This window comes from Doryrhamphus excisus, linkage group LG4 (genome assembly GCF_037039965.1).
Source record: "Doryrhamphus excisus strain RoL-2023G ecotype Guam linkage group LG4, RoL_Dexc_Guam_v1.1, whole genome shotgun sequence".
NCBI lineage: Eukaryota > Metazoa > Chordata > Actinopteri > Syngnathiformes > Syngnathidae > Doryrhamphus > Doryrhamphus excisus.
The window spans coordinates 11,006,320-11,031,770 of record NC_136360.1 but is presented as its reverse complement, the minus strand read 5'-3'; the positions used below and the strand labels follow the sequence as shown (position 1 = coordinate 11,031,770).

The 25,451-nt window shown below is 42.5% G+C and overlaps 3 protein-coding genes across 6 annotated transcripts in view; all 3 read left to right on the top strand.

Moving 5' to 3' along the window:
* Positions 1–7,187, top strand: part of ralgps2 (Ral GEF with PH domain and SH3 binding motif 2) — a 55,718-nt gene extending 48,531 nt beyond the window's left edge. For 2 of the 4 annotated variants that reach the window (XM_058072272.2, XM_058072271.2), the window contains exons 16-21: positions 325–402; positions 2,174–2,279; positions 3,737–3,829; positions 4,510–4,615; positions 5,689–5,780; positions 5,869–7,187. In XM_058072272.2, coding sequence (XP_057928255.1) covers positions 325–402; positions 2,174–2,279; positions 3,737–3,829; positions 4,510–4,615; positions 5,689–5,780; positions 5,869–5,898 — 505 coding nt within the window. In that variant the 3' untranslated portion in view covers positions 5,899–7,187. The remainder of the gene's footprint in view (positions 1–324; positions 403–2,173; positions 2,280–3,736; positions 3,830–4,509; positions 4,616–5,688; positions 5,781–5,868) is intronic. The other 2 variants (XM_058072274.2, XM_058072273.2) reach the window with 1 other exon arrangement.
* A 3,140-nt stretch (positions 7,188–10,327) lies between these two features.
* fam20b (FAM20B glycosaminoglycan xylosylkinase) lies at positions 10,328–17,539 on the top strand. The gene is made up of 9 exons (XM_058072278.2): positions 10,328–10,550; positions 12,227–12,466; positions 14,098–14,345; positions 14,445–14,531; positions 14,610–14,719; positions 14,809–14,980; positions 16,332–16,523; positions 16,592–16,651; positions 16,735–17,539. The coding sequence occupies exons 2-9, from the start codon at positions 12,338–12,340 to the stop codon at positions 16,964–16,966; spliced, it is 1,230 nt and encodes a 409-aa protein (XP_057928261.1). The 5' UTR covers positions 10,328–10,550; positions 12,227–12,337; the 3' UTR covers positions 16,967–17,539.
* Positions 17,540–18,047: 508 nt separating this feature from the next.
* LOC144898363 (uncharacterized) lies at positions 18,048–25,050 on the top strand. The gene is made up of 3 exons (XM_078790126.1): positions 18,048–18,335; positions 21,952–21,994; positions 22,666–25,050. The coding sequence occupies exons 1-3, from the start codon at positions 18,198–18,200 to the stop codon at positions 23,034–23,036; spliced, it is 552 nt and encodes a 183-aa protein (XP_078646252.1). The 5' UTR covers positions 18,048–18,197; the 3' UTR covers positions 23,037–25,050.
* Positions 25,051–25,451: the final 401 nt, after the last annotated feature.

Sequence of the window (25,451 nt, the reverse complement as noted above, 5' to 3'; positions counted from 1 at the left end):
GTGCTAAGTGGCGCACGCTCGCCACGCTGCAGCTTGCTTCTCCAAGGCCACCATGCCTCATCCCTCCAGCAGCCTGGAATGTCTTAACTTACAATCATTTCAGTCTCCTCGCTAGCAAGTATCTAGCATCACTACTTCTTATTTAGCCTACTGTTCCAAAAGGCTACAGTAACACATCAGAGCTGCCCTTCTAACAAGATGGCCCACTCTTCCACCCCACCCTCAACCTTACACTATAAAGGGCAACACAGAACAGCAGCAGCACAGCCTTAACAGTGTTCCGTGCCGCCTATACCCTGTCCTATCTTATCCTATTCTGAACAGGACTCGGTTCTATCACTCTCTGGGCCCAGTGACCCGTGTGGCCCGCATCCCCTACAGAGGAGTCCTGAGGCCCAGCAGGTATACACACCCCGACCGGAACAAATCTGAACCAAACCCTCTCTTATCCTCACTTGGTGCCCTTCAGACCATGCAGGGGGATGCTATGTGCTAGCTCTCACAGTGTGTGTGTGTGTTTACAACTGGGATCTTTCGGTGTGTGTCAGGAGTGCATCACAAATCAGGTGTCGGGGAATAATGATTGTCTACGTGGTTTATGGCTCTTTAATCTGCCTTTCACTTTCCTCAATGTCTTGCATGTTGTTCTTGCACACACACACACACACACACACACACACACACAACTGATTCTTTAAAGGATACCATATTATAGCATTTTCAAGTGTTGATGCTGGAAATTGTACATTTAAAAATGTTAAGTAAATTCTACTGGGAACACACTGTTTACACATCTCTAGCTTCAGTGCTAATGATCTGTGTTTGTCCACGTGTGTGTCTCCAAGAAGCACCGTTGTGCATTTTTTACACGAACACTGTAACATTGCCAATGTTCCAACGTGATAGATGCCATCACATCAACATCACATTAAGGAGTGGGACAGGACACAAATGTTAGCAACACTTCCATAGCTGCGTGAGCTACAGTGCTAAAATTACACTCACTTTTTAACAGCAGCATCATGCTAAGTTAGCCTATTGAAATTTAGCCTAAGTAAACAATCTGATCAAACTGACAGCACCCACGTCTGTAGCTGACTGACATACAGTATTTGGTAGAAGTCCATTCTTTATATAAAGACGTGTAGCGAAGACTGTTTTTTTTTTTGTATCAGGTGAGCAACAGGCCTCCTCTCTCTTTCCACCAGACTTTAGTAGGCTTGCAATCTGCACCGCAACCTTGCACGTTTCTGCTCTCCTCTAGACCAGTGGTTCTCAGCTGGTTTGGGTGCAGGAACCACAACCCAAATTGTGGAAACTTCAACTCAGATTTTTCAGGCAACTTATATGTCACAAAAAGACAGTGCAGTTTGAATGGGTGCAAAATAACAGTGTGCCAGCATAAAATAAATGGAATGAACAATTCAGGAAAAATATATATTTTTTCTCAAATTCAGCATTATTTTTTCTTAAGTGTAAAGGTTTTCTATTTTGTTCCAGCAAATATTTGGTCTCGCAGACCGGTAACGTCTCAATAAGTTCTCAATAAAGACTATTTGAGTTGCATTTCAGAGCCTTTTATTTGAAGCACAGTGAAACTGAACATACGGGGGGAAGCACATCAATTATAGTTAAATAAAATACAAAATAATGCCTTGTTATATTCAACATAAAGGAAATGCATTCAATCACAAGCACTAGCACCATGCAATTTTTTTACATTTAAAATCCCACATATGCTCTTGTGATTCGCAAAGATGCACCTAAGTAGATGATATTTAATGTGCTTAAAATACCTTCAGGGAAACATTTTCTCTGGCTCAGCAAGAGACTTTGCTTTCACATCCATCCATCCATTTTCTAAGCCGCTTATCCTCACTAGGGTCGTGGGTGTGCTGGAGCCTATCCCAGCTGTCTTTGGGCTTTAAAAAAAATCCCCGTCAGAATGACCAACCAGTTGAGAATCACTCCTAGACGCTCCACTAGACAGGCGCCATTAAAACCAAAAAAAAAGTTGCCATCCAACCTCCCTACGAGCTCATTTCCACTTGTACCGGCTATACCGGCGTGGTGACATGCATGTCGTCATGCATGTGTTGCTTTGTTGCAGGTACAATTTGCCTGCTTGTATGCTCGGGTGACGTCTCGCCTTGATATCTTTGTCCCGTTGTAGCTCTGCAGAATCTGAGGAGCTTGCGGTTCACCTTTATCCCGGAGCTGTCACGGTCCAGGGGGTGCTGAGGCGGAAAACTGTACTCAAGGAGGGCAAGAAGCCAACGGTGAGAACACATGCTTACTGTTTAAACTGATTCATCATTTTTGACCTTGCATTTCATTTTCACTGCCTTTTGTTTCTCTTGTAAGCTGCTTCATATCTGCTCGTGAGATTATCCTGTTTCTGTTTTGGCTGGAAACAAACCTAGAGCTCTGTCCATGTACAATAATGAGAAGTGGGGGAGGGGGACGCGTGGGTGATTAATGAGGTTATTTGACAAAGCAACAGTCGCTATTGTTAATCCGGCCAATGCAGCTGCTCCTCATCAGGCATATTAATTTTAGTAAGATGACTGACTGAGTGTATGACGTCTTCTCTACTTCCATTTCACAGCCTTCATACACAGTTGAAAAGTGCACACATCTTGAAACTACATAATATTTGAAGAGAGTTGAGGAGAAATGTATCAAACAGTATTCGCAAATTAATTTTAACAGACTGAAAATCATATGTGTGTACGCAGCAGCTACATTCTCCAAGATAGTGTCCTACATAAACCGCACTGCTGTTACATTTTGTAACAAAACACTTTAGGTATCATTAAATCTGTGTGCCAAACTGAATCACTAGCTCAACTAAGTGAATTATTCTGGCCCACCCCACTTTAATTTACATGCAGCACATATTAAATCATACACAGTAATCCATTTTACACTGATATAGTCACAATATACACAATATACCTATTACCCAATATAGTAGACATCATAAGAGAAAATAAGACATTATGTGGTATTATTATGATGATTGATTATTATGATTATGTTATTTTGTGTTATGTCGTTTAAACTGTTCCCGTGATCAAGTCTGGTGCTTGTGTGTCTCACCAAACAATTACTGACACCTCGTGACTAATATAGCGTCTTCTTAATGACTTGTATTTGTATATGAGTTGTTTTAGCTATTTTTATGCTTGAAAAATATTGAGATACGAAAAAATACATAAATGTACTTAAATATGCTTTTTTTTTAAATACAAATTTTCAACTACAAAACAGCATGCTTTATTAATTGTTAGAAAAAAGTGGCGAGGGACGGCCGTATATATTTTTTGATATGAAAGTCACACCTGACGCTAAAGATCAGCAAAACTAAGGAAATAAAAATAACTTTTAGTCTGTAAAATAAGGTATCAGGAATTAATCAATTGTATCTTAATTGCATCCCACATTCTTACTTGTCATGCAAGTGTAATAAGAAGTTAACCGCTGTAGACGACAAAAGATTGTTGGCAGTTTTATTTTGCTTCCAATGTTTGTCTGCCTATGGTGCAAAGCAAGGCGGTTGCAGCTGCAGCTCATCAAACTGAGCTGATGACGTCATGCATAATGGAAGTTTTGGAAGTGGAGCCCCTCCCCTTCCTTTTTCTGCTCGAAATATGAATTTTATAACTTTAACAGCCTTCAACGTCAAAGCTTCCACTGTATTTATTGCATGATTTTTTTGTGTGCGTGTCTACAGGTGGCATCCTGGACAAAATATTGGGTGGCTCTCTGCAGTACACAACTTTACTACTATCCTGTCAAGTCCCTAAAGGCCACTGAAAGAAAACATGTAAGCACACAGGTCTTTTTAAACACACATTTTGCGTGCTTTATGATGTTTGTTTGCAAGCACAGGTGAGAATCATTAAATGTTCTCACATGCACATCATCATCCATTTCACAAGTGTTGACATATGAAAGTTGTTTTTGACACGGTCCTATACAATGATGTCACGGCAGAACATTCCCCTCTTCCTCATCAGACGAAACAATTGTTTTTATTAACAATTGTTTAGTGCAACATTACCAGGAAGAGATCATCACTTTGGTATGTTTTTAATTGAGAAATTGTACAAAGATGACGACTCGCTGATAAAGAACTTGCTGGAAGAAGAATGAGGAGGCAGACTGGAGGTCATCGTGTTGAATGTTGTATTATTACAGTCAAGTAGTCAGCTGCCTGTCACAATGATGCTCGCGTTAACAGAGACTGTGCAGGAGCTCACCTGACACGGCAAGTTGGAGAAGAATTAGATGCAACATGCTGTATATGTGCGTGTGTGTTGCAGACAGATGGTAGCACTCATTGACTAATGAGAACAATGACATCACTACCACCCTGTGTGTCACTCACAGGCTCTAATGAGAACCTTGTGGAGCAGCATGCGAGCTCCACAGGATAGGACACACACACACACACCTACCTACAGTATGTCTTTCTTATCATTTCCTGGTGTCATTCCCCACCAGTTCAAGTCCAAGTCTAGCAAGAGTGTGTGCGTGGTGGGTCTGATGGCCATGATGGCAGATGATCCCGAGCATCCTGATGTCTTCATGCTGACCGACTCTGAGCATGGTGAGTCTTGCATACACACACACACACATAGAGATTTCAGCCCAGCTTCTTGTACACATGGACTGAAATCGTTGCCGTATGCATGGCAGCCCATATTAGCAGTTTTTATTGTGTATATATAAAGCAGAATAAACTACATTTTAGCACATTGTACATTTCATAAACATTTTAGCAATGTCTGCAATGAGCTATGTTCTTCTAATGTCACGTGCACCACACTTCGGACACACATGCGTGCTTCACCAGGGATGCGATGTGATGCGACGGAGGATCGTTATTGTGTCCAAGCGCTACCTTCTTGACAAAGTTGGTCAGGGGCTAAGTTGCTTTGTGGAGGGTTTTTACAGGTTGCAAACATGCTTTGCTTTTGTCAATCACTTTGTATTTAATGACTGAATACAGTAAATGCATGATGCAAGAAATTCATATATGCGCAGCCTTACTAAATAGTGACACCGACCAATGTCGCTTTAATGTTAACACAACTCTCTTTTACTGTATGTATGAGGTGTGTCATGAAATGAAAGTGGTACTGCAAAGTTTGCACTGTTGGGTGGCCAACAAACATCTGCATGGGTCAATCAGGGTTTGGTAGGTTTGTTCCTCATTAACTACTATGTACCTTATTGTTGTTAAGGTGCTACCTTAAGAATACTACTGCGGACCGGGACCTGATGACTTGGTTGGCATGGATAGGTCATTGACATAAGTGGGACCGACTTAAGCGAGTTCCGTTGTGCTGACTTTGTTTGACACCAATCTACTCTCTACCAAGTACTACCAGGTCCTAATTACGAGGAGCAGGTAACACCATACCCCGGGCCTAAACTACTTCTGGTCTTTCATTGGGGGAGCAGCTATGTCCTTGTAACATTTGGTATACAAAACAACCATTTAGTAAATACAGGAGACCTGCCTTCTCCTTCTCTCATTCCAAACAATACCTTCAGTTTGGCTTGCTTTTTGCAGGTTTGCGTGCCATTCATTCATGTTCCATCATGGTAGGAGTCAAAACAAGAACTGTGTGTCCGTAGATTTCACCTAAAGTGCTTCCTTGTGTGTCTGTTGCCCAGGGAACACCTACAAATACCAAGCGGGCAACAGGATGAACGCCTTGCTGTGGTTTAAGCATCTCAGTGCCGCATGTCAGAGCAACAGGCAACAGGTGGGAAGGGACACCCTCACAAACACACACTTCCTTATGACCTTGTATTTTTGTTTTTGTTTTATTTTGTTTTTAACCCCTGGTGCAGGTGCCGGCCAATCTAATGTCATTTGAGTGAGCAGAGCTGAGGACCGCAACGAACTAGCGGCTAAGGAGTACCAGGAGGAGTCCCATTGGGAGCTTTCACTGCCCGATATCCCATCACCGTTCCTCCACCCCCTCCCTCTCTGGCACCTCCCACTGCAACCTCACCTGCCACCACTGCCTTAACAAGAGAACCCTGTGTGTGTGAGTGAATGAGTGTGTGTGTTTGTGTGTGTGAGTGTGTATGTTAAGACTACTGAACAAGGACGTGCACCACTCATCTCTTTGATTTGAGCACCAGTGTTCAGCACTTGAAATGCGCCCCCCCCCCCCCTCCTCTCGCACTGGCTGCCCTCCCCCTCCCCAAATGGACAGAGCTCATCCTATGTTCGTTTGTATTGTTCAATATTTTCCTTTTTTTAGTGACACTCATGTTGGACTAACCTCCCACACCCCCCGTCTTTTGTTCCCCCTTGAGACGGTCCAGACTTTGAAAGCATCGATGCCTCCAGGCGTAGTCTTGGAATAACAAGATGATTTTACTTCCACTTATTATTTTTCTCCCCTTTTGTAACATAAGGGCTTGCTTGGGTGGGCGTGAATGTGTCTTGTTTTTTATGACGAGATGTAACTCTCTCCCCATCCTTCGTCCAATGTGTTGTATATAATATGTGTGTTTGTACCACGATCTCAATCCAAGCTAAACCTTCCTCATTGGGGGGGGGGGGGACTACATGATTTACCTTGAACGCTGCCTGGAGCCGTACAGAAAGGAAAGGAAAAAAAAGTTTATCTTCTGTTGTTTGGGAGAATGTGTGCAGCTGGCAGTATTACCACATTACTACATGATTGCACAGTGTTTTGTCTGTTACATTTGAATGTTACATTTTTCGTCTTTTCCTTTCACTTTGTTTTTTTATCGCCCCAGCTCAGTTTTAGTAAAGCACCTTGGTGATGTTTGGTGCCAGGTGAAGGCTTAATTGCATCTTCCTGTTTACACAGAGATAGTGGGGGAAATGGCCACCATCAGAGCTATGAGGCGGCTTTTATTCACCCGTGCCTTTTACATAGAACCCAATAACACATGACACAGCATCATGCAGTCACTTGTGAATTGCTTTCAGCACAACAGGGCAGGAGAAGTTAGTGTTCCATGTTCAAACGTCACATTCCATCCTGTCCACAGGTCTGAAGCCACCCCCGAAGGCAGAAAATGCCCCCAACACTCGGGGAAGTCTTGGGGAAAGTTGGGGAATTGCCTACCTTTACAAACATAACTTTACATAACAATATCGAGCTGCAGGCAGCAAATGATCCCTGGCCCACACTCCTGTTGAAAGGGAATTCCACAATGCCGTGACTACTGTGTGGCGTTTTAAGACATGACACTCACTTCTCGCATCCTGCTGTGTAGAAACCAATTGCTGCTGTCATAGAAGTATTTGATAGAAGCCGGTGCTGTACACACTTTCACACAGTGACACCGGCAGGCCAATTTGCTGGATTCTGTGGAAAAGGCGAATAAATGCCAGAACTACCGTGATGCGGCTACTTGGGGGAATCTCTGTACCAAAGGGGTAAGAGTGTTGCGTTGCAAACACGCTAGGCTGGTGGCAATGACCAAGCAAATGTTGCGTGTTTACACGGTTGGTCTTCCATCCTGGAGACATTTTAAAAAAGTCAGACGGGGGCTGAAGAGGTGAACATATCTCAACTCCCAGCAGTGCACTAATGCGCTTCGCAGAGCCCGACACTTTCCGACTCCCCGCTTCCGCTCCCCCGTCTTGGGGGGGGGAACCGGCGCCGTTTTGACCTGTCGAAGGCAGCTGGCTCGCTGCTGCTGATTTTTTTTTAAACAAAAAATAACCCTGGCAGACATTCGTTCATGTTAGACCACATGCTGATACCACCCTGGAACAATGAATGAGGAAACCAAAGACAAAGTGTATTTACAATCAGCTACATCATGACTTCAACGCCACCTCACCATCTGTGTGTGTGCCTTTGCGTGTGTGCGTGGATGTCAGAAGTATTAAAAGCCAAGCAAAAGCAAAACGAGGCTGTGAATGAAGTGTGAGACTTTTTGAGACCACTAACATGCTCTGTTTTGTCCTGCTAGCGCAACAAAAATTTGGACATAGGAAGGCTGGGGTGGCCAAAATGCGGCCTCGGGGCCACTACTGTTATTTTTTTTCAATCAGGCCCTGGTATATTGTAAAAAGAAAATCAAATTAAACACAAAGTATTTGGACCAAATCCAGCTCAGAACCAAAATCCACCAAAAGGCTCACTTGCTTGCATGCTTAACAATATGAATTCAGTGTGTAAGGCGGCCCCCACAAGCTTCACTTTTTTTCTGGTATACAGCCCCTGTTGGAGAAATTTTGCCTCCCTCCGATGTACAACATTGTCTTTCCACACCTCCACCATGGATTTGACACCTGCCATTTAGGAATTGCTGCCATTGTATGCAAAATGCGTATGCTTGTACTAAGTTCCAAGGGCTGGAATCATTTCTATGCCGTCAAAAAGTCTTGAATTGGCAGTGAAAGCCTGGCTAAGCATCCTTTCATCAAAGTTTTTTTTTTATTTAGTAAATGATAATTAAGCCACTTTGTCCCAAAATGTTAGCGCAGCTGAAATGGAGGATTATGTACAACATGGCAGTAATTCATCATTCATTCAGTTCCTGTTTTTGTGCTGTTGTTGTTTTATAGCAAATCCACTGTGGTGTGTGTATGAAGAACGATGAGTTTTCCTATCAGGATTTGGCAACTGAAGTGTCTCGTGTGCATTTCACGGTACCTTAGCTGCTTGTGCCCACACCTTGTTGGTTCATGTGGCTATCGATGTACATTTTGTGGATGTTTGCTGGTCGGCTTATTTGTCCGAGTAACACAATGACTGGTTGGTGGTGTGGGCGGGCAGGCGTTTTAAATGTCAGCCCCCCCCTCCCGCCTCCACGGCCTTGTATTTGAGTCATGGTGAAGTTTCAAAATCCCCCTTCATACTGCCCAATGTCTTTTACGTCTTCAAGGTGTCATTGCCAGGCTGCTGTGTTGTTTTGTTGCCAGTGGAAATGTGAATCCTGCCTTCTGAGCGTTTTCTGTACCAACTTGAAGGTGGCGAGGGCTCTATGGAAAATGATCTGTGTGTGTGTGTGTGTGTGTGTGTGTCATGCCTGTGCTGAGCGCTGTGACCTCACTGCCGAGTGATGTGCTCCCTGGTGTGAATGCTGAGAAACAATAAACATCCTGACTGTTTTTTTACTCCACCTATTGACTTTGTCACTCTGTTTATACTAAAGACTGGTTTGGTGTTTTTTAATAAGGTTCTCACACCAAAAAGGCGAGTAACAGGTACCCATTACGATGTCTATTTTGACACAAACCAACAGCAAGTCATTCTCCCTCACTTACGGTGCATCATATAATGCATCTCATGTGGCTACACTCCAGATCACAATTTTAAGATCAGTTGAAAAATTGCAAGAATTTACATTCTGCACATTTGGATGTTAAGGGGGTTCTAAGTAGAGCTTTAAACAAAATGTCACCGGCCTTGAGCCAGAGTATCCAATTGGCTGTCCATCAAGACATGGGACAATGCTTGGCCCAAATGATGGTAGTCACTGGTGCACCCAGTGCAGTCCAATATCCATCAGACAGCATCTGCAAGATAAGGTTTTTAAGAACAAAGAACGTCTTCCAAGGCCTCATCTGCCACAATGTCACAAAAATAGCTTGTATGGAATTTGCACAACAGCACCAAACATGGGACATTTGATGGCTTCCAATGCTACTGCCATGACAAGGAGGTCCCACCCGAGATGTTTTCCACACAGCACACGGTGGCCATCATAATCTGAGGTGCTTTGTCCTTCAATGGAATAATGGAGCTTTGCGTGGTGCAGGGGCGTCAAACGGCAGTTGGCTATATGGCTATATGGCATGAAGACCCTCTTCTGAGTGATAAAGACTTTTGAATAGGACAACGCTGTAGTACATAATTCCCACCTGACAAAGGGTTTCTTCCAGCGGTATAACCTCTCTCTCTGGGACCGTCCTTCCCCTGATGTAAATCCAATTAAGAACATTTGGGGATGGATGGTAAGGGAAGACAAAAATGGACATCAGTTCCAGATATGCCCTCTGTGAAGCCATCTTTACCACCTGGAGCACCACTCCTGGTCTTAAAATTTTGATCAGGAGTTTAGAGCCAATAGGAAGTATTGGTTTCCTCTCATGGGGCGTGGTGAGGAGGGCAATATTGGCTTGTTTTACTGCATCATATTAATATAGAAGGTTTCATTATTTGATTCTTCAGTCCAAAAGTCACCATTATACCAAAATGGCGACTTTTCCAAAAGCCCCAATTTTAAAGAGAAAAAAGCTTTTCAGCAGTATAGAGAGCGTTTTTTTGTCTGACGTTCGAATGCATCACACTGGCGGTGCAACAGCGACCCCTAGCGCCTGCGCAGAGCTCCAATAGGGCAGGAAAAAGTGTTTGGGAAGTGGACGCAGTGGCAGCCTCAGACAGAAACAGGACATCGGGGGAGGAAAAGGGCGGAGGAAAGTGAACCGTTGACAGCAACAGACAAAATACCGGCGGGGAGAAATAATTGAATGGGTGGCTTCTGATACTGAGACACTAATTCGCCAAAGGTGGAGAGCATATGGCCGTAAGGTGAGAAGAGTACAGATGACGTTAGCTTGACAGCTAGCTACTAGCTAGCTAGCCCAGTAAGGTGCATGCAGGTTTGCTAAGCAGCTAGCCCGCGTTGACGTAGAGCCTTAGGTAACGTTGTCGTCATTATAACGATTCTAAAGGCGTAGCTGCGCGTTTTAGTCATTACATTAGCAGCCTCTCTGGTCAGTGTGGGAGAGTTGAAGTACGGAAAAAGAGAGCAAGAGAGCGCGACGTCATGAATGAGCGATTGTGTTGAAGGTGTCTTGCCTGCGTGGCCGCTGGGTTCTACGCACAAGCTTGTTTTCTGTACTCAACATTTACATGTAAAGAGGCATATCCTATGTCTAGCATGATGGCTATAACAAGCAACATGTTTTGAAATAACATTAATGAATTGCCATTCACTGTGGTTGTTCTAAAGTCTAAATGCAGTGTTGGCAGTGGAGGTGAATGGGTAGGTAATATGGGTCAACCCCCAACCCTGAGGGGTGTACTGTACTGCAGTGTTTTGATACCCCTTCACACATTGGACCCGAAGCCATGTTCAACCAGTTCTGCACACTTAAAAAACAGAGTCCTGAACAGGATTAATTGGTTCATTAATTTTACAGGGAGTAATTATGGTTTAAAAAATTATTTTGCATGGTCAAATTTTGATCCAAGTTTTAGATGAGCTTAAGTTTAAGTATTCGGCCCACACATATATATATATTAGGATCCTTCCGTTTTGAATGGGTTGTATTTGAACTTCCCTTTTATCATCCACTTGCAGTCTACATATCAATTTGGTAGAACATTGAAAGGAAAGTTTAACAAAGCAGTATCCAAATTACAAAAATATATACAAGCAGCGCCAATTGCTGTACCCCATTTTGGGTACCTAGTCTGCACTGCAAAATGAGTTAGCCAGGTCTAAAGATACTTGCTTGTACTACAGAGATTCAGCTACATCACTGTGGTCATTTGCCAGCGTTACCACTTAAAATTGGCTGTGAAAATGCCACTGTTTCAGTGTAACACTTATGTGACAGGAGCGGCTTCTTGATTTTACAGATGTTTGCGTCAGGAATAAAATGCAATATGAAGTCATGTAAACTAACTCTAAGTCACACTGTACACAGAACACATGAATGACATAAATGTAGAAATAAAACACTAAATACAAAATTTAATATAATAAAAAAAAATTAAGCCAGAGCACTAGTAACCTTTCCATCTCAACCATGACACTACTACACTGCTTAATTATTACCACGATCTGGCAGTAGTTATGGGTTTTGTGATTTGTAACGGTCTGACAGATTGCTGATGTTTTGGCATGGTTCTGCCAACAATAGCCTGCTTTGTTTTTAATTAATAGGAGTCCATCCGTAAAACACGAAACAACATAACTCAGACCATTGTAAACTGAAGCCCACTTGTATATTTAATAAGTGGATAAAGTACACAATAGCGCTTCTTGGGTGCACAGTGTGTGGCACAAACAGCAGCACCAAGTGATGAATTTGTGTGTTTATAAGAGTGGAGGGCCACATTTGTAAGTACATAAAGCAGTAGTGGGTCAGCAGATGTCCAAAGGCACAAACTAATAACAAGGTCAACAAAGTCAATTCTCTGCATGTTATTGATGCAACAATTTTTTTTTTAATTGTGCCATCACTCCTTTCGTACAGGCGGCCTTGTTGTCCACGCTGTTGACGTTCATCACCATCAAGAGACCAGAGGCGGTGGAGGGCCATGAAGGGTGAGGGGCTGGGAGAGTGAGGAATAGGCCCTGCGTGGAGATGAAACTTAAACAGCGCATGGTGGTACTGTGTGCCGTGCTCCTCCTGCTGGGCCTCGCCAAGATCTTTCTGCTGGATGGCGGTGAGGGCTCGGCCGCCAGCAGACGGGACCTCAGGGCCTTTCGCAAGGTGAGTGACCTCAGTCATACGAGTGTTAAGAGAAGTTATAAAACTAAAATAAAATAATAAAATTAAAATACAGTAAAAATGACTCACCCTTTGAAAATGGTTTTGTGCAACATATAAGAAGTGTAGCATCTGCTTCAGGGCCCCAGACTGAGACTAAATGGTTGCATTTGCGACTAAAATTTGAGATGTTTTCAGTAAATTTCACTGCTTCTGAAAGTTCTCCACGGCTCGGTTTGCCCCCACCCATGTCCCGGTGAGTAGGGACCCCTGTTTTAAATCAAACCATGTTTGAACTTTGACATATGATGATAATGATGAAGCTGTTAGATGTGATGACTGGCAGGTGGTTTCTGGTCCCCAGTAAATATTGCGGGAGTAACAAATAATAGTGCACTACAGTCATAATATTTCATGTTATGACTGTTGAAATCACATCATGTGATTTCATTCCGAGGTATATATGATGCCACCAAGGAGGCCTTCCAGAAGCTAAGGACCGAAACAATAAAAATAACTGCTTTTCTTTTTAATACATCAACTTTATGCTACTAAAATTAACATTAAAAAAAAAAACAGCCGGGCGGCACGGCGGTCGAGTGGTTAGCGCGCAGACCTCACAGCAAGGAGATGAGGGTTCAATTCCACCCTCGGCCATCTCTGTGTGGAGTTTGCATGTTCTCCCCGTGCATGCGTGGGTTTTCTCCGGGTACTCCGATTTCCTCCCACATTCCAAAAACATGCTAGGTTAATTGGCGACTGCAAATTGTCCATAGGTAAGAATGTGAGTGTGAGTGGTTGTTTGTCTATATGTGCCCTGTGATTGGCTAGCGACCAGTCCAGGGTGTACCTCGCCTCTCGCTCAAAGACAGTTGGGATAGGCTCCAGCACCTCCTCGACCCTCGTGAGGAAAAAGCGGCAGAAAATGAATGAATGAATGAATGAAAAAACAACCACCAGACCACACTTTGGCTACCTTAGCTGCTCACCGAGTGAAGTCTCACATGACTTGCTGATGTTATGCATAAGAGTTTAAACTCCAAGATGGTTTGACGTTTGAGGCATATTTTTGGCAGAAAAGAGCCTTGAAATAGTGCCACTGTTGGGGCACTATTACACTGTACATTTAAAGTTTGAACAGCCTGAAGGGTATACAGTTCAGACCAATGATATCAACACACAAGGGTACCCGTGATGGTTTGGATTAATTGGATTATGGATAGATTATTTCCATGATTTCCTCCTACAGTAATCCCTTGCCACTTCACTCTTTGAATTTCATGGCTTCATTTTTCAATAATGAAGTCATTTTAATTAATTATTAGTAATTAAGTTATTATTAGTAATAATAGTAATTATTAATTAATTATAGTTCCTCAATAATATCCAGCACGTGTTAATCAATATGTGTTTATTTATTTATTTTTGGCTATTGTGTCCACTATATTGGGTAACAGGAGTGTTAAGTTGACTATAGGGGTATTATGTCATGTCTAGAGGACTCTAATAATGTAAAAAACCCTATTTAGAAGGTCATAACAGGTTTTGTATGCTGCAACTGTTGGGCTACTATATTGTCCACTGTAGCAGGATGTAGTGATGCTAAATGTCAGTGTTGTTGTCTCCACCATTAGATGGAGGCGGGTCTGTCACTGTCACGGGGGGCTCGCCTTGCCCACACCCTCCAGTCACCCTGGGAGATAGCGAGCCAGTGGGTGGGTCCTCGGGAGGTGTATCCCGAGGAGACCCCCGAGCTGGCCGCTGTGCTCACCGCCCTCAGCACCGCCCGCATTGAGCGGGCCGATGTGGGCTACAAGGGCACACAGCTCAAGGCCCTACTGGTTCTGGACGGGGGACAAAAGGTGGTCTTCAAACCCAAAAGGTACATAAAATCCAACCCAAGAACTGTGGCAGAACCAGTGGACTGGGATTTGGTAGATGAATGGTTTCTGAGGTGACCACACTTGTATTATCCTATCAGGTACAGACGTGACTACATCGTTGAAGGGGAGCCGTACGCAGGTTACGACCGACACAATGCAGAGGTGGCTGCCTTCCACCTGGACAGGTACGTGCATTCATGCAATTTCTCGCGTCGTACTGGCCAGCATACTAGAGCTGATGTCATGTCACACCCTCGCGGCAGGATCCTGGGCTTCAGGAGAGCGCCTCTCGTGGTGGGACGATATGTCAACCTGCGCACCGAGATCAAATCCGTGGCCACCGACCAGCTGCTCAGCACCTTCCTCACGCAGGGTGAGAAGACCACCTTCCTCCAAAGCGTGACCACACAGCATTGTTTTGGTTTGTGGGAGTGGCGTAATGTTTTTTTTTCATCCCCACAGGCAACAACACATGCTTCTATGGGAAGTGTTATTACTGCCGGGAGAGCGAACCGGCATGTGGGGAGGGAGACATGATGGAGGGTTCTTTGACCTTGTGGTTGCCAGACGTGTGGCCACTACAGAAACACAGACACCCATGGGGACGCACCTACAGGGAGGGAAAACTGGCCAGGTATGTGACCATACTTGGTACCTTGGTGCCGACATCCATCACCATTAGGCTTGTAAATCCCTTTGTGATAGACGATTCAGTATGTATCCAAATACACAGCTCACAATACAATTAAAAAAAGGATGCATTTTAAAAATGCAACAATTTGATACAATTTTATGGTTATATTTGTTGATGTAGACATTAATCCTACATTGTAAAATACAGACGCCAATTCTATAAAAGTGGCATTTTTACAGTATTTCCAGATGTATAAAAGAGCACATCATACCAGCAAGCATGCTTGAAGGGAAGGGTCCCCAACTGCCGGGCCAAATTTCAGTTGCAATGATTAACTCATTCAATGCTAGCCATTTTTCAAAAGCCGTGCTTCTCAATACCGGCCATTTTTGATGATTTTGACTGATTTTTCAAAGCACACAGAATATTGTGTTCTTGGGGTATATAGACATGGTACATACCAAAGTAAATCCATGTATATTTAGACAAAATGTCTAAACAATTATGCCATAAACAAAAACAACACCACAAATGGTTGTTTTACATGAAAATCAAGTTATTTTTTTAGTTTTTCACATGCGTGTGCATGCGTTAAAATTTATTTTCAATGTGTAACCTCCTTCATGCAGACACTGGTCCAAGCAATTCCACTTCCTGGTTGTTGTATAGTGTTGTTTTACAAGGCAAAGAAGCAGGCTGAGCTCTTATCAAATGCACTTTCTGTCACCTTGTGGCTGTTTTTTTCAGCTGTAAACTGCACCAAATGTGCTCTCTTATAATGTAGAGTTGCATCATCACCTCTTTGTGCTTCTTGCACAAACACAAAATATGTATAAATATAAATAATAATACGTCTTTGGGAGCGAGCAGTCAGGTTAAATAAAATGTATAAATACGTCTTTGGTATGAATGATTTAATTAGATGCAAAAATTCTTACATGTATTGATTGGCCCATTTTGCCCACTAACTTTGAAGTGGATGTAGCCTGGATGGAGTATTCCAATGGGATGTCAGCCTCTGCACACAGAGCTACATAATCCTCAACAAACTGTAACACCCATGCTTGTGATTAAGGAAGATGTAGTAAGATTTTTGACACCCTTATTTTAATTAGATGCGGCAAACATGGCTCTTATTTTGAAAGCTCGAAGTGTGTTGTGTGTGGGTGCAAGAATAAAGGTGCCTCACCTCATTATCAAAGTCAGTCTTTCGGTTTCACTTTTTATTTTTATGAATGTGAGCATGTCATCCATTGTGGATTTAAAAAACAGTGCATGCCAGGGGGGATACATTGCAGTCATCTCCGGCATTTCTTGTGTGAATTTCACATTGGCTTCACTCGCCATGCAGATGGGAGTATGATGAGGGCTACTGCGAGGCGGTTAAGAAAATGCCACCATACGACGCAGGGCCGCGGCTGCTGGACGTCATCGACACGGCCATATTTGATTATCTCATCGGGAACGCAGACCGCCACCACTACGAGAGTTTCCAGGATGATGGCGGCGCCAGCATGCTCATCCTACTGGACAACGCAAAGAGGTAGGTTGTTATTGGTTAGTTCTTTATGTTTAAGTAAGGACTTTGGGTTTTTTTCTCCCTGTGTGCAGCTTTGGGAACGCTGCTCTGGATGAGCGAAGCATCCTGGCGCCGCTCTACCAGTGTTGCATGTGAGTCCCTGCTCGTCACCTTCTCCTTCCTTTTTGCATACATCACCGTGTGGTTTAAAATCTACTTTCACTCCTCTCATCAGGATCCGCGTATCCACTTGGAACAGGCTAAATCTGCTAAGAGGCGGAGCACTGAGCTCCGGCCTGCGACAGGCACTGGCATTTGACCCCATCCATCCCGTGCTGGCCGAGCCGCACCTCGCCGCCTTGGACAGGCGTCTCACCGGCATCATTGCCATCGTCAAGCAGTGCATGGAGGCTCAGGGACCCGACAACACCTTGATAGAGGACCGAATGAACCTCCCACACCCTTAAAAGCAGGATGGCAGAACTGGACTTGGTGGTGAGTGGGAGGTGACCACAGGGATCTACAGGGTGGAACTACCGACTACTGGATTTCCTTCTTTTCCTTGTTTGCTACTACTGGACGTGACCTTCCTGTCAGGACCATGCCACGCATCCACCTTAGCTGTCTCAGGTTTGGGATGGAAGGCAAGGATGGTGCATGCTGGAAGGCAGGTTGCACGGTAAAAGCAAGAGGACGCACACCGAAAAGCAGGCTTGCCATTTGAAATTTAGGTTTTTCGACGTGGTACAACCTGGATTATTGTCCGTTCTGCTGGAAGTGACACTGCCTTGACTCGTCAGGTCAAAGCGGCCAAGTGTACATAACTGAACAAAAGTACCAGACACTGCAAATGTATTATTGTTATTGTATTATTATTATTATTGTGTTCAACTTAAATGGTGTGTGTGCGTGAGAGAGAGGCTGCCATACTGTGCCGTTAACAAGAAAGCTACTGACATCACTGACTTGAAGAAAAAGGGGGCGGGGTCACGAGTTGAGCTTCATCTTCAATATTAAACATGAGTGATTTGACTTGGAGCTTTTGTTTTTCGTGAGGATTCCTCCAGTCTGTTCCGTTATAATGCTTGACGTCCGGGTTGGTGACATTTCAAAACAATCTGTTGCATCATAAAACAACTGATTTTGGAAAGATGTGTATATACTGTATATTTGACATATTTTCTTGGAAACATGTTCATGTCAGTGAAAGCTGCACCCACAAAGGAGGTATGCGGCAGAGGTCCCCTCTTTCCCACACTCAGGTGTTTGATGTAGGACACCTGTTTCGCTTCTACTCATCAGGTGTTTTACTCAAACCAGCAAAACCACATCATTTCAAGGCAAGTCGCTGCATGTCTGTGTTAATGCCAAACATGACCCTGCATGTCTAGTATAACGTCTCATGTCAGTACCAATCAGAGGGAGGATCTGGTTTGCTTTGAATGACTGAATGAAGGCAGGACGGGACGTTTCACTCTGTCTTGATGCACTGTGGACAATTATTTCATTTCTTTGGTTTCCTAGAAACACATTTTGGTTCCTAGTGGGTGGTTTGGGTGGGCTTGACAATCTCGTCAAGCCAATCAGGCATCACTTTGACTGTGTGTTTCCTGTCACAGCCCCTGTGTGTCATATCAACACTGGCATTAAAAGCCTGTCTCAGTCCTCTTACAACGCTGATGCTGAAGAACAGAGAGGATGGATGCTGAGGGAAGTCGCTGCATGCGGGGTGGCGAGCGCGCCAAAAAGCTGGCAGTGCTGGTGGCGGCGCAGAGCCTGCTGGTGGCCGTGTGCTTGGCGATCACGCTCTATGCTTACTGGGATCTTCACCAGCTGGTGAGTGACATGTCCATGCGTGGATGAGTGTGTGTTGGTTGCTTTTTTTTGAAAATCTGTGGATGGAATTTTTTCTGCTAGGAACATGCTGCCCCAAAACACTACATGATGTCATACTTTCAACTTATTCTATTTTATCCCATTTAATTAATAGGCTAATGACTAAATGATGGGGTTGTATAACACTAACAGTAATTGGAGCGTTCTTCTGTTTGTTTTGTTTTTTGTTTCGCTGCTGCTGCTTGTTGGAAAAGCAATATTTTGCCTCTAGAGGGCTCTGACTATATGCAAAGTTGCCGTCACTGATTCCTCCAGTGACTGGCCTTATTGTCTGGCACTAAGTGAGGATGAGGTGTGGTAGAAAGCAGAGTTATGATCCCCCTACTGTAGAGAATTGTAAAAAGCTAAATTCACAGACATTATCAGGTGTTTATGAGGCAAAATCAAATGTTTATTGCGGCCATGCATGGGTCAGTATGAGGTTCTGACGGCATGATGCCCTTAGGGGAAAAATACAATCAACATTGTTTAGTGTAATCCAGTCCAGAAGGTTTGAGTCTTTCACATTTTCCCCCCAAAATCATGTAAATCCAATTCATGCATTCTAGTAAGCCAAAAATGTTAACACAAAACGCAGTTTTACAGTGTTAAATGCAGAAAACTGCATGTGAAATTGTTAGCAAGCTAAGCTAGCCAAGCTAGCCAAGTACATTTTGTGATTAAAAAATAAATAAATATTAAGAACACAGTTGGACAAGATAAGACATGCGCCACATTGTTCACAAAACAAAATGTAAGCTAATTTTGCTGTAATTTTTTAAAAATGCCATACGTACTTAGATCATTAACAGGTATTCTATCCTCTAATAATCTAACACTTATAAAGCGATATAAAGCAGTATAACCATGATAAACGACTACTGTATCACCGTCTCACAGTATTACTACAGCTCTAAAATGTGATTTTTCTGACGCTTTGGCATTGTTTAACAGGAGAATACAACATTCTAACTACGTACATCTATAGCTCGGAAAAGTGGAAAAAAGCATAATAGGTCCCCTTTAAAGCAGCTGTATCACCATGATAACAGGCTAAACTCATAACCTAGTCCTGGCCAGGTTATGTCCAGACTTTCATTTTAGAAAGGGCTATGAAAGTGCCTCTGTTTCACTAATTTGGAGATGGCGATGATCTACGGTAGTGAAAAATATTGATAAAAAATATTGCACCGCAAGCATTCCTTAATTAGTTCCTTCAGTGAATGAATGAATCCAAGTTTTGTGATGTCAATGCAAATGGACTTCCTTATATGAGATACGGGTTGCCAGCACTTAGTAAAAGTGGATCTATGTATCTGGAGGTCCTCGGGAACACTTAGGAGTGTGACCAGTCACAGAGGAGTGGGTGTGCCTGGAGGCGGGCTGTGGGTCAGAAGCAGGAAATCCAAAGTGCAGAATGTGGAAGATCTAGAAAGCTTTCTGTGCGGGTTATCATGTGTAGCTGCTCTGTAGGACTTCACAACTCAAAGGGCCCCTTTAAGTCATCTGACTTTTGGCAACACAGTTCCACTCATGGTTTCAACACATCGGAGCGCAGTTCCGACTGAGGAATAAGACGACTTGACAAAGTATTTCCACGTAGTGGCCGCACTGGTCCTCCACTTTCTCTCATACTGCAACAGTATGACAAAAACGTTAGTGTTTTTAAAAGTGTGACTTCATATCGCGATATACCTTGAAACCGGAAACCGGCCCATGCACTATTTGGGGAAATACAGTACACAGAGTCCTGGGCATATTTCTATTGGTCAAAGAGGGTAGGGAACAAAATACAGCCACCATTTGTTTGCTGTTTGTCATTTAGGAACATTTCCAGCATGTTTACTGGCCACTGTGTCTAAATGAAAAGGATGGCCGGCGTGACCCCAATGACTCAAATGTGCCCCTTCTGCTTGTTAATGAAACATTGAACAGGTTGATTCTGTCATGAGACGTAGGCCGCCCTGTTTGTCCCATTCTCTCTTCAGTTATGAATCAGACGTAGGGACCCTCGCTGCTTGTCTTCACACTTCGCACATTGTGCTTTCCACATACGCTGAAGTGGCGGCGGCGGTGGGGGTCGCACACTTGCGTGACCTTTTAAGAAATATAAACACAAAAAAAAGCCATGGCGATGAAACAAGAGTGAGATTATTATGAATGTTTCCAGGAAACAGCATTATCAGACGTCCCTAACATTAGCGAAAGTCATGGCATACAATTTTGAATTCAAAGTTGAACCGAGGAATGGAAAAACTTGTTGGTAAGCGTATAAATCATTCCAAATTTCAATCATTACAGCAAAAATCGAAATAAAAACAACCATGTTTTTTACTATCTGCAATAAAGTGGCTCCAGACCCGACTGTGTTAAGTGAATTTGGCATAGTTACGGCATAGAAAAACTATTTACCATTTTCTAAATACCTTTTTTTTTTTAACAATTAGACATAAAATAACACCCCATAGCCATCTTTACACTCGTATTAACCAATGTAGTAGACAGTATAATTTAAGACAGTTTACCTTTTAAGTGACATCGAGGGTTCAGGGTTACGTTTCAGCTTCGGTCATGATGGTGATAATTGTTATCATTATTACAGTTTAAACCTGCAATGAAAGCTTCTTCTGGCGATCAAATCTGGGGCTTGTCTCAAAGAACAATTACTGACACCTCGTGGCTGATGTGGAATACTACATTCACAAGTTCAGTAGTGGTCTAATGCAGGGGTGTTTGAAGTGCAGCTATTTGTAGTGCTTTTGGCCCCCGCTGTGCATTCTAAACATATAATTTAACAAGAAACTCTCCGCCCCAGCAAAAATTTAAACAAAGTCATGATTTGTGGAAAATTGGGCCGCGGAAAAAGTTAGAATGATATCAGAATAAAGGCATAATATTATGGGACTCAAGTCATAATTACAAGAACAATTTTTACAAGATGAAAGGTGAAATAATTAGAAAATTTTTAAAAAGCAGAAATTGAAAAAAAAATGCTACAGCCAAAACATTGTCATTTATTAAGAATAAACTTGTAATATTATGAGGAAAAATAATTTCAGAATATTAAGAAAAAAATTGTATTTTTTTAAACTGTCATAATGTTATTAGAAACAAAGAAAACTAAATATAATTTTGGGGACAATTAGGTTGGAGGAAAAGATTGCATCACAGTTGAAAAAAGTAGTGGAAATCTGTCCAAAGATGAGAATTTCCCAGAAATGTTCTGTATTTTCAAATGCAAATGTTGGCTTAGCCAGCTAGTTGCCTTTGTGGGCTATTTCACAATATCGATATTTTGTCCCACTCTGAGTTCTCTGTCATTTGAAGCAGTTTTTTTTCCTATACTTGAGCCTAGCTAATGATTGCTCACACCTGTTTACATAAAAGGTGAAGCTATGTCCCAAGCTTAATTAGAACACATGGGGGTTCAGATCAGGGGATGTCGTCTATTGTCTACTGTTGCCTGCTTGTTAAGCCCTTTGAGGCTCTTTTGTGATGAAGGGCTATATAAATACACTTGACTAACAGCATTAAAAAGTATTGTTAAAGTCAACTTGTGTGTTTTTGTCCTGAGCAGGGATCTGGAGACGACGTGCACATCCAGTTTGATGCCATCTCAGGTGAGCAAACAGGAAGTGTTCTGGAATTGTTTTGGCTTTGAGTGAAACATTGATTTGGTGACTGTTTTTACACTGTCTGCTTTGTTTGGATCAAATTCTAAATTTCCCCCTAAAGTGTTATGCGCCAGCCTTATCCAACCCCACCCAAAATGATCATTTGTTTAGTTTTTGTTTAATGGCAAAGCATGTGAGTATTTACTGTAATTTTCGGTGTATAACACGCACCGGTGTTTAAGCCACACATGTCCACATCATAAAATTGTGGTGTGCATGAGTCTGTGCGGACCAGGTAGCCAGGAGCCAATCGTGAGCTGTGAAAAAACTCACAAGCTTGTCAACCCGCAGGGGGTCATTACTCAATGTTAGTCTGACTCACGGTGTCATCACACAGCAACTTAACACTCAAAAGGTAGCTAAGAAATATCCAAGTACCCTTTGTCCCAGCAAAGCATTTCATTGGTTATGGCTGGACAGAAGTCGCATTGCCAAGTCATTTTTACCTTGATTGTGTTCATATGCATATGAATTTAACCCATTTTGGAATAATTCTGTAACATCACGAAAAAGTAAAGCATTGTGAATACTTTCCCAGATTTATGGTTTCAGGTTATTTTGTTAACTCAAGTGTGGAAAAGGTCTCACTCTGACTGTCACTGGTCCCCCCATCACAGAGATTTTGGCTAACGCCACACTGCATTTCAACCACATCCGCAGCAGGAACATGATGAACTTGGCAGACAAGTGCAGTAACAAGATTTCGGTGAACTGCACGGGGCCTTATGTCCTCTACATGGACGTATGCTACAAGAGCCTGGACCGGGAGGCCAGCGGGATTCTGAGACTGGGGGTGGTGGGACGGGCGGCCCCCCTCTGCACCTTCAACCTGGAGGCGTCGCTCGAAGCCTGCAGAGGGCTCCACAGCATCACCTACCTGCAAGCCGGCCAGGAGGCTGCACTGGACTTGCGCTCCACAGGACGCTTCAAGATTAAGAACGTGACAGTAGGCTTGAGCTACCTGCTGGGGAGTCGCTGTGAGTACTGAAGATCAACTAGAACCTTCAGCAGCCACTGAACTATGCTCAGTGGTCCTGGGTGTGGACCTTGTATTACTTTCAAACCAGTTTGACTTTACTTTGTCGTCTTCAAAATAAGGCAAGTCCAACTGGCTTATACTGTATTTACGTTATTGATTCATTGCACTTTGAACCTTCCTTTATTGAAAGACTCTTTTTCCTCAAAACATGAAAACTGCCTTTATAATGTCCTTTATTAATATATTTGTATTTATAATTGCTAGTTACTTAGCATATCTCACTTTGCTTGTATGTTCTCCAATTTATTTTGTTAAGCTGGCCAGTTAGCAAATGTATGTAGCTAAAGGTATCTTGCTATCTCCTGTATATTATTTTATCTTTATTATTTTGCTTCAAACACAACTACCTTTTAAAGTCTTCCTTTAACATATGAATGTATTTGTATTCATAATAACTAGCTAACATATTTGGGATAGGCTCCTGCACCCCCCGCGACCCTTGTGAAGAAAATGAATGAATATTTGCACGTTTAGCTAGCTAGTTAGCATATCTCTCTTTGAAGTTGAATATATGAATACAGTCATCCCTCGTTTATCACTGTTAAGTGGTTCCAGACCCCGCTGTGATAGTAGGATTATTTATCAATGGAATATTTTTGTAATTACAGCATAGTAACCCTGTTTACAACTTTGCAAGCATTTTTAACACTATTAGAGCCGTCCCAGTTGGAAAAATGAACTAGCACCCCAAGAGTCACCTTTACACTTGTATTAGCCAATATGGTCAATATAATAATACTAAGACATAATATAGACTCAGTGTAGAATACTACATATAAATGCCATTTTTGAATGTCTTATATTTGGATTTTAGTTCAGTCATTTATATGCTTGGAAATGCATAAACATGCATATTCAAACAGCAATGATTTATTCATATTTTTTTGAAAAAACGTGATCACATGAAGCTGCAAATTATGTTAAAAAACACGATGACTGCAGCAAAGAGCCATATCACTTGGGTTGAGTATTGTTTCCAAAAGTTGGGAGTATTTCAGGGAAAACTAACATCAACTACACCTCATTTTGGTGCCACTAAATGACTAATTTCAGCTTCTGAGCTCCAAACACACCACCACCAGCTAGCAGATGTTACCAACAGGCATCCATCACCACTGGGCGCCTTCATCTGTGTAGTAATGAGTTTTTCGTCAGGACAACAGTGCAGTTAACAAAGCCACCTTCCTCCAGAGGATTTTTGGACCAACCTGCGTGTTCCCCTGATATAAATCCAATTGAGAACATTTGGGGATGGGCAGCAAAGGAAGTTTACAAAATTTGCCGTCCGTGTAGCCATCTTCACCACCTGGAGCAACATTCCTACTAGCCTCCTGGAAACCCTGGCATCAAGAATGGCCATACCAATTTTTCAAGGGATCAATAAGAACACTGGAGCTATTCATTGCTGACGTTTCTGGGTTGTTTTTTTAGCTATGGTCTAAAATTCTTATAAAATCTTATAAAATTCCCTGCTCATAGTTTCTGTCTCTTGATTCTTGTTTTTGCATTTTGAAGCTCTGTTTAGCAGAGACATGGACTTCAGTCATACGACTTGAATTCGGGTCAGGCTAAGTCACAATTTTGATGACATCATCACAACTTAAACTCTGACATCAATGACTCGGGATTTGACTCAGACTTTAATCTAATGACTTGAAAATCGTTGAGATTTTTAGGGAGTATATTGAGTATGTGTTCCCATTCAAAGTGTTGTGTCAAAGTTACTGTATATCCATTTCCATTAAGACAGCAAATTTCCCCCACATAATAATCTGCTTGTTGTATGCATCTGATAATGTCCAATGAAATTTAAGAACAAACACACTTCATGCTATGTCTGCATGATTTGTCTCAAAGTCAGGTCACACTGGTCAAAATAAATTCATTGTATTTATCAAATATAATAGATTGTTACATTGCTAATGGAATTTTATTTGGTAAACAATAAAAAGTCTATATGACTTCAGACATCACTCGACCAGTCTCGTCTTGACTTAGATTTGCACTTCAGACTTGGGATTAAAAACTTGAGAATTGCAAAACTCTGACTTTCTCCCACCTCTGCTACTTAGAATCTTGTTAAGATCCTAAAATGTTTGCAATTGCAGTTTTTCGACTGGTCTTAAGATTTTGATCAGGGGGTCTCTAACATTGCTGGGATGACAAAAGTTGCTATTGTCAATGATGGTAAAGAGTTGGTTGTCATATCCACGATTAAATCACAGATCGCTTTAGCCCTTCAGTCGTCTGTGGTAAATTTTTTGCACTTTTCAAATGCTGCGGCAATAGGAACAAGTCCAGGGCCTTTCTGTGTCGCTCGCTTTTTGGTCTTTTCTTTTCGCAGCTCAGGTGTCTTTGTAGAGG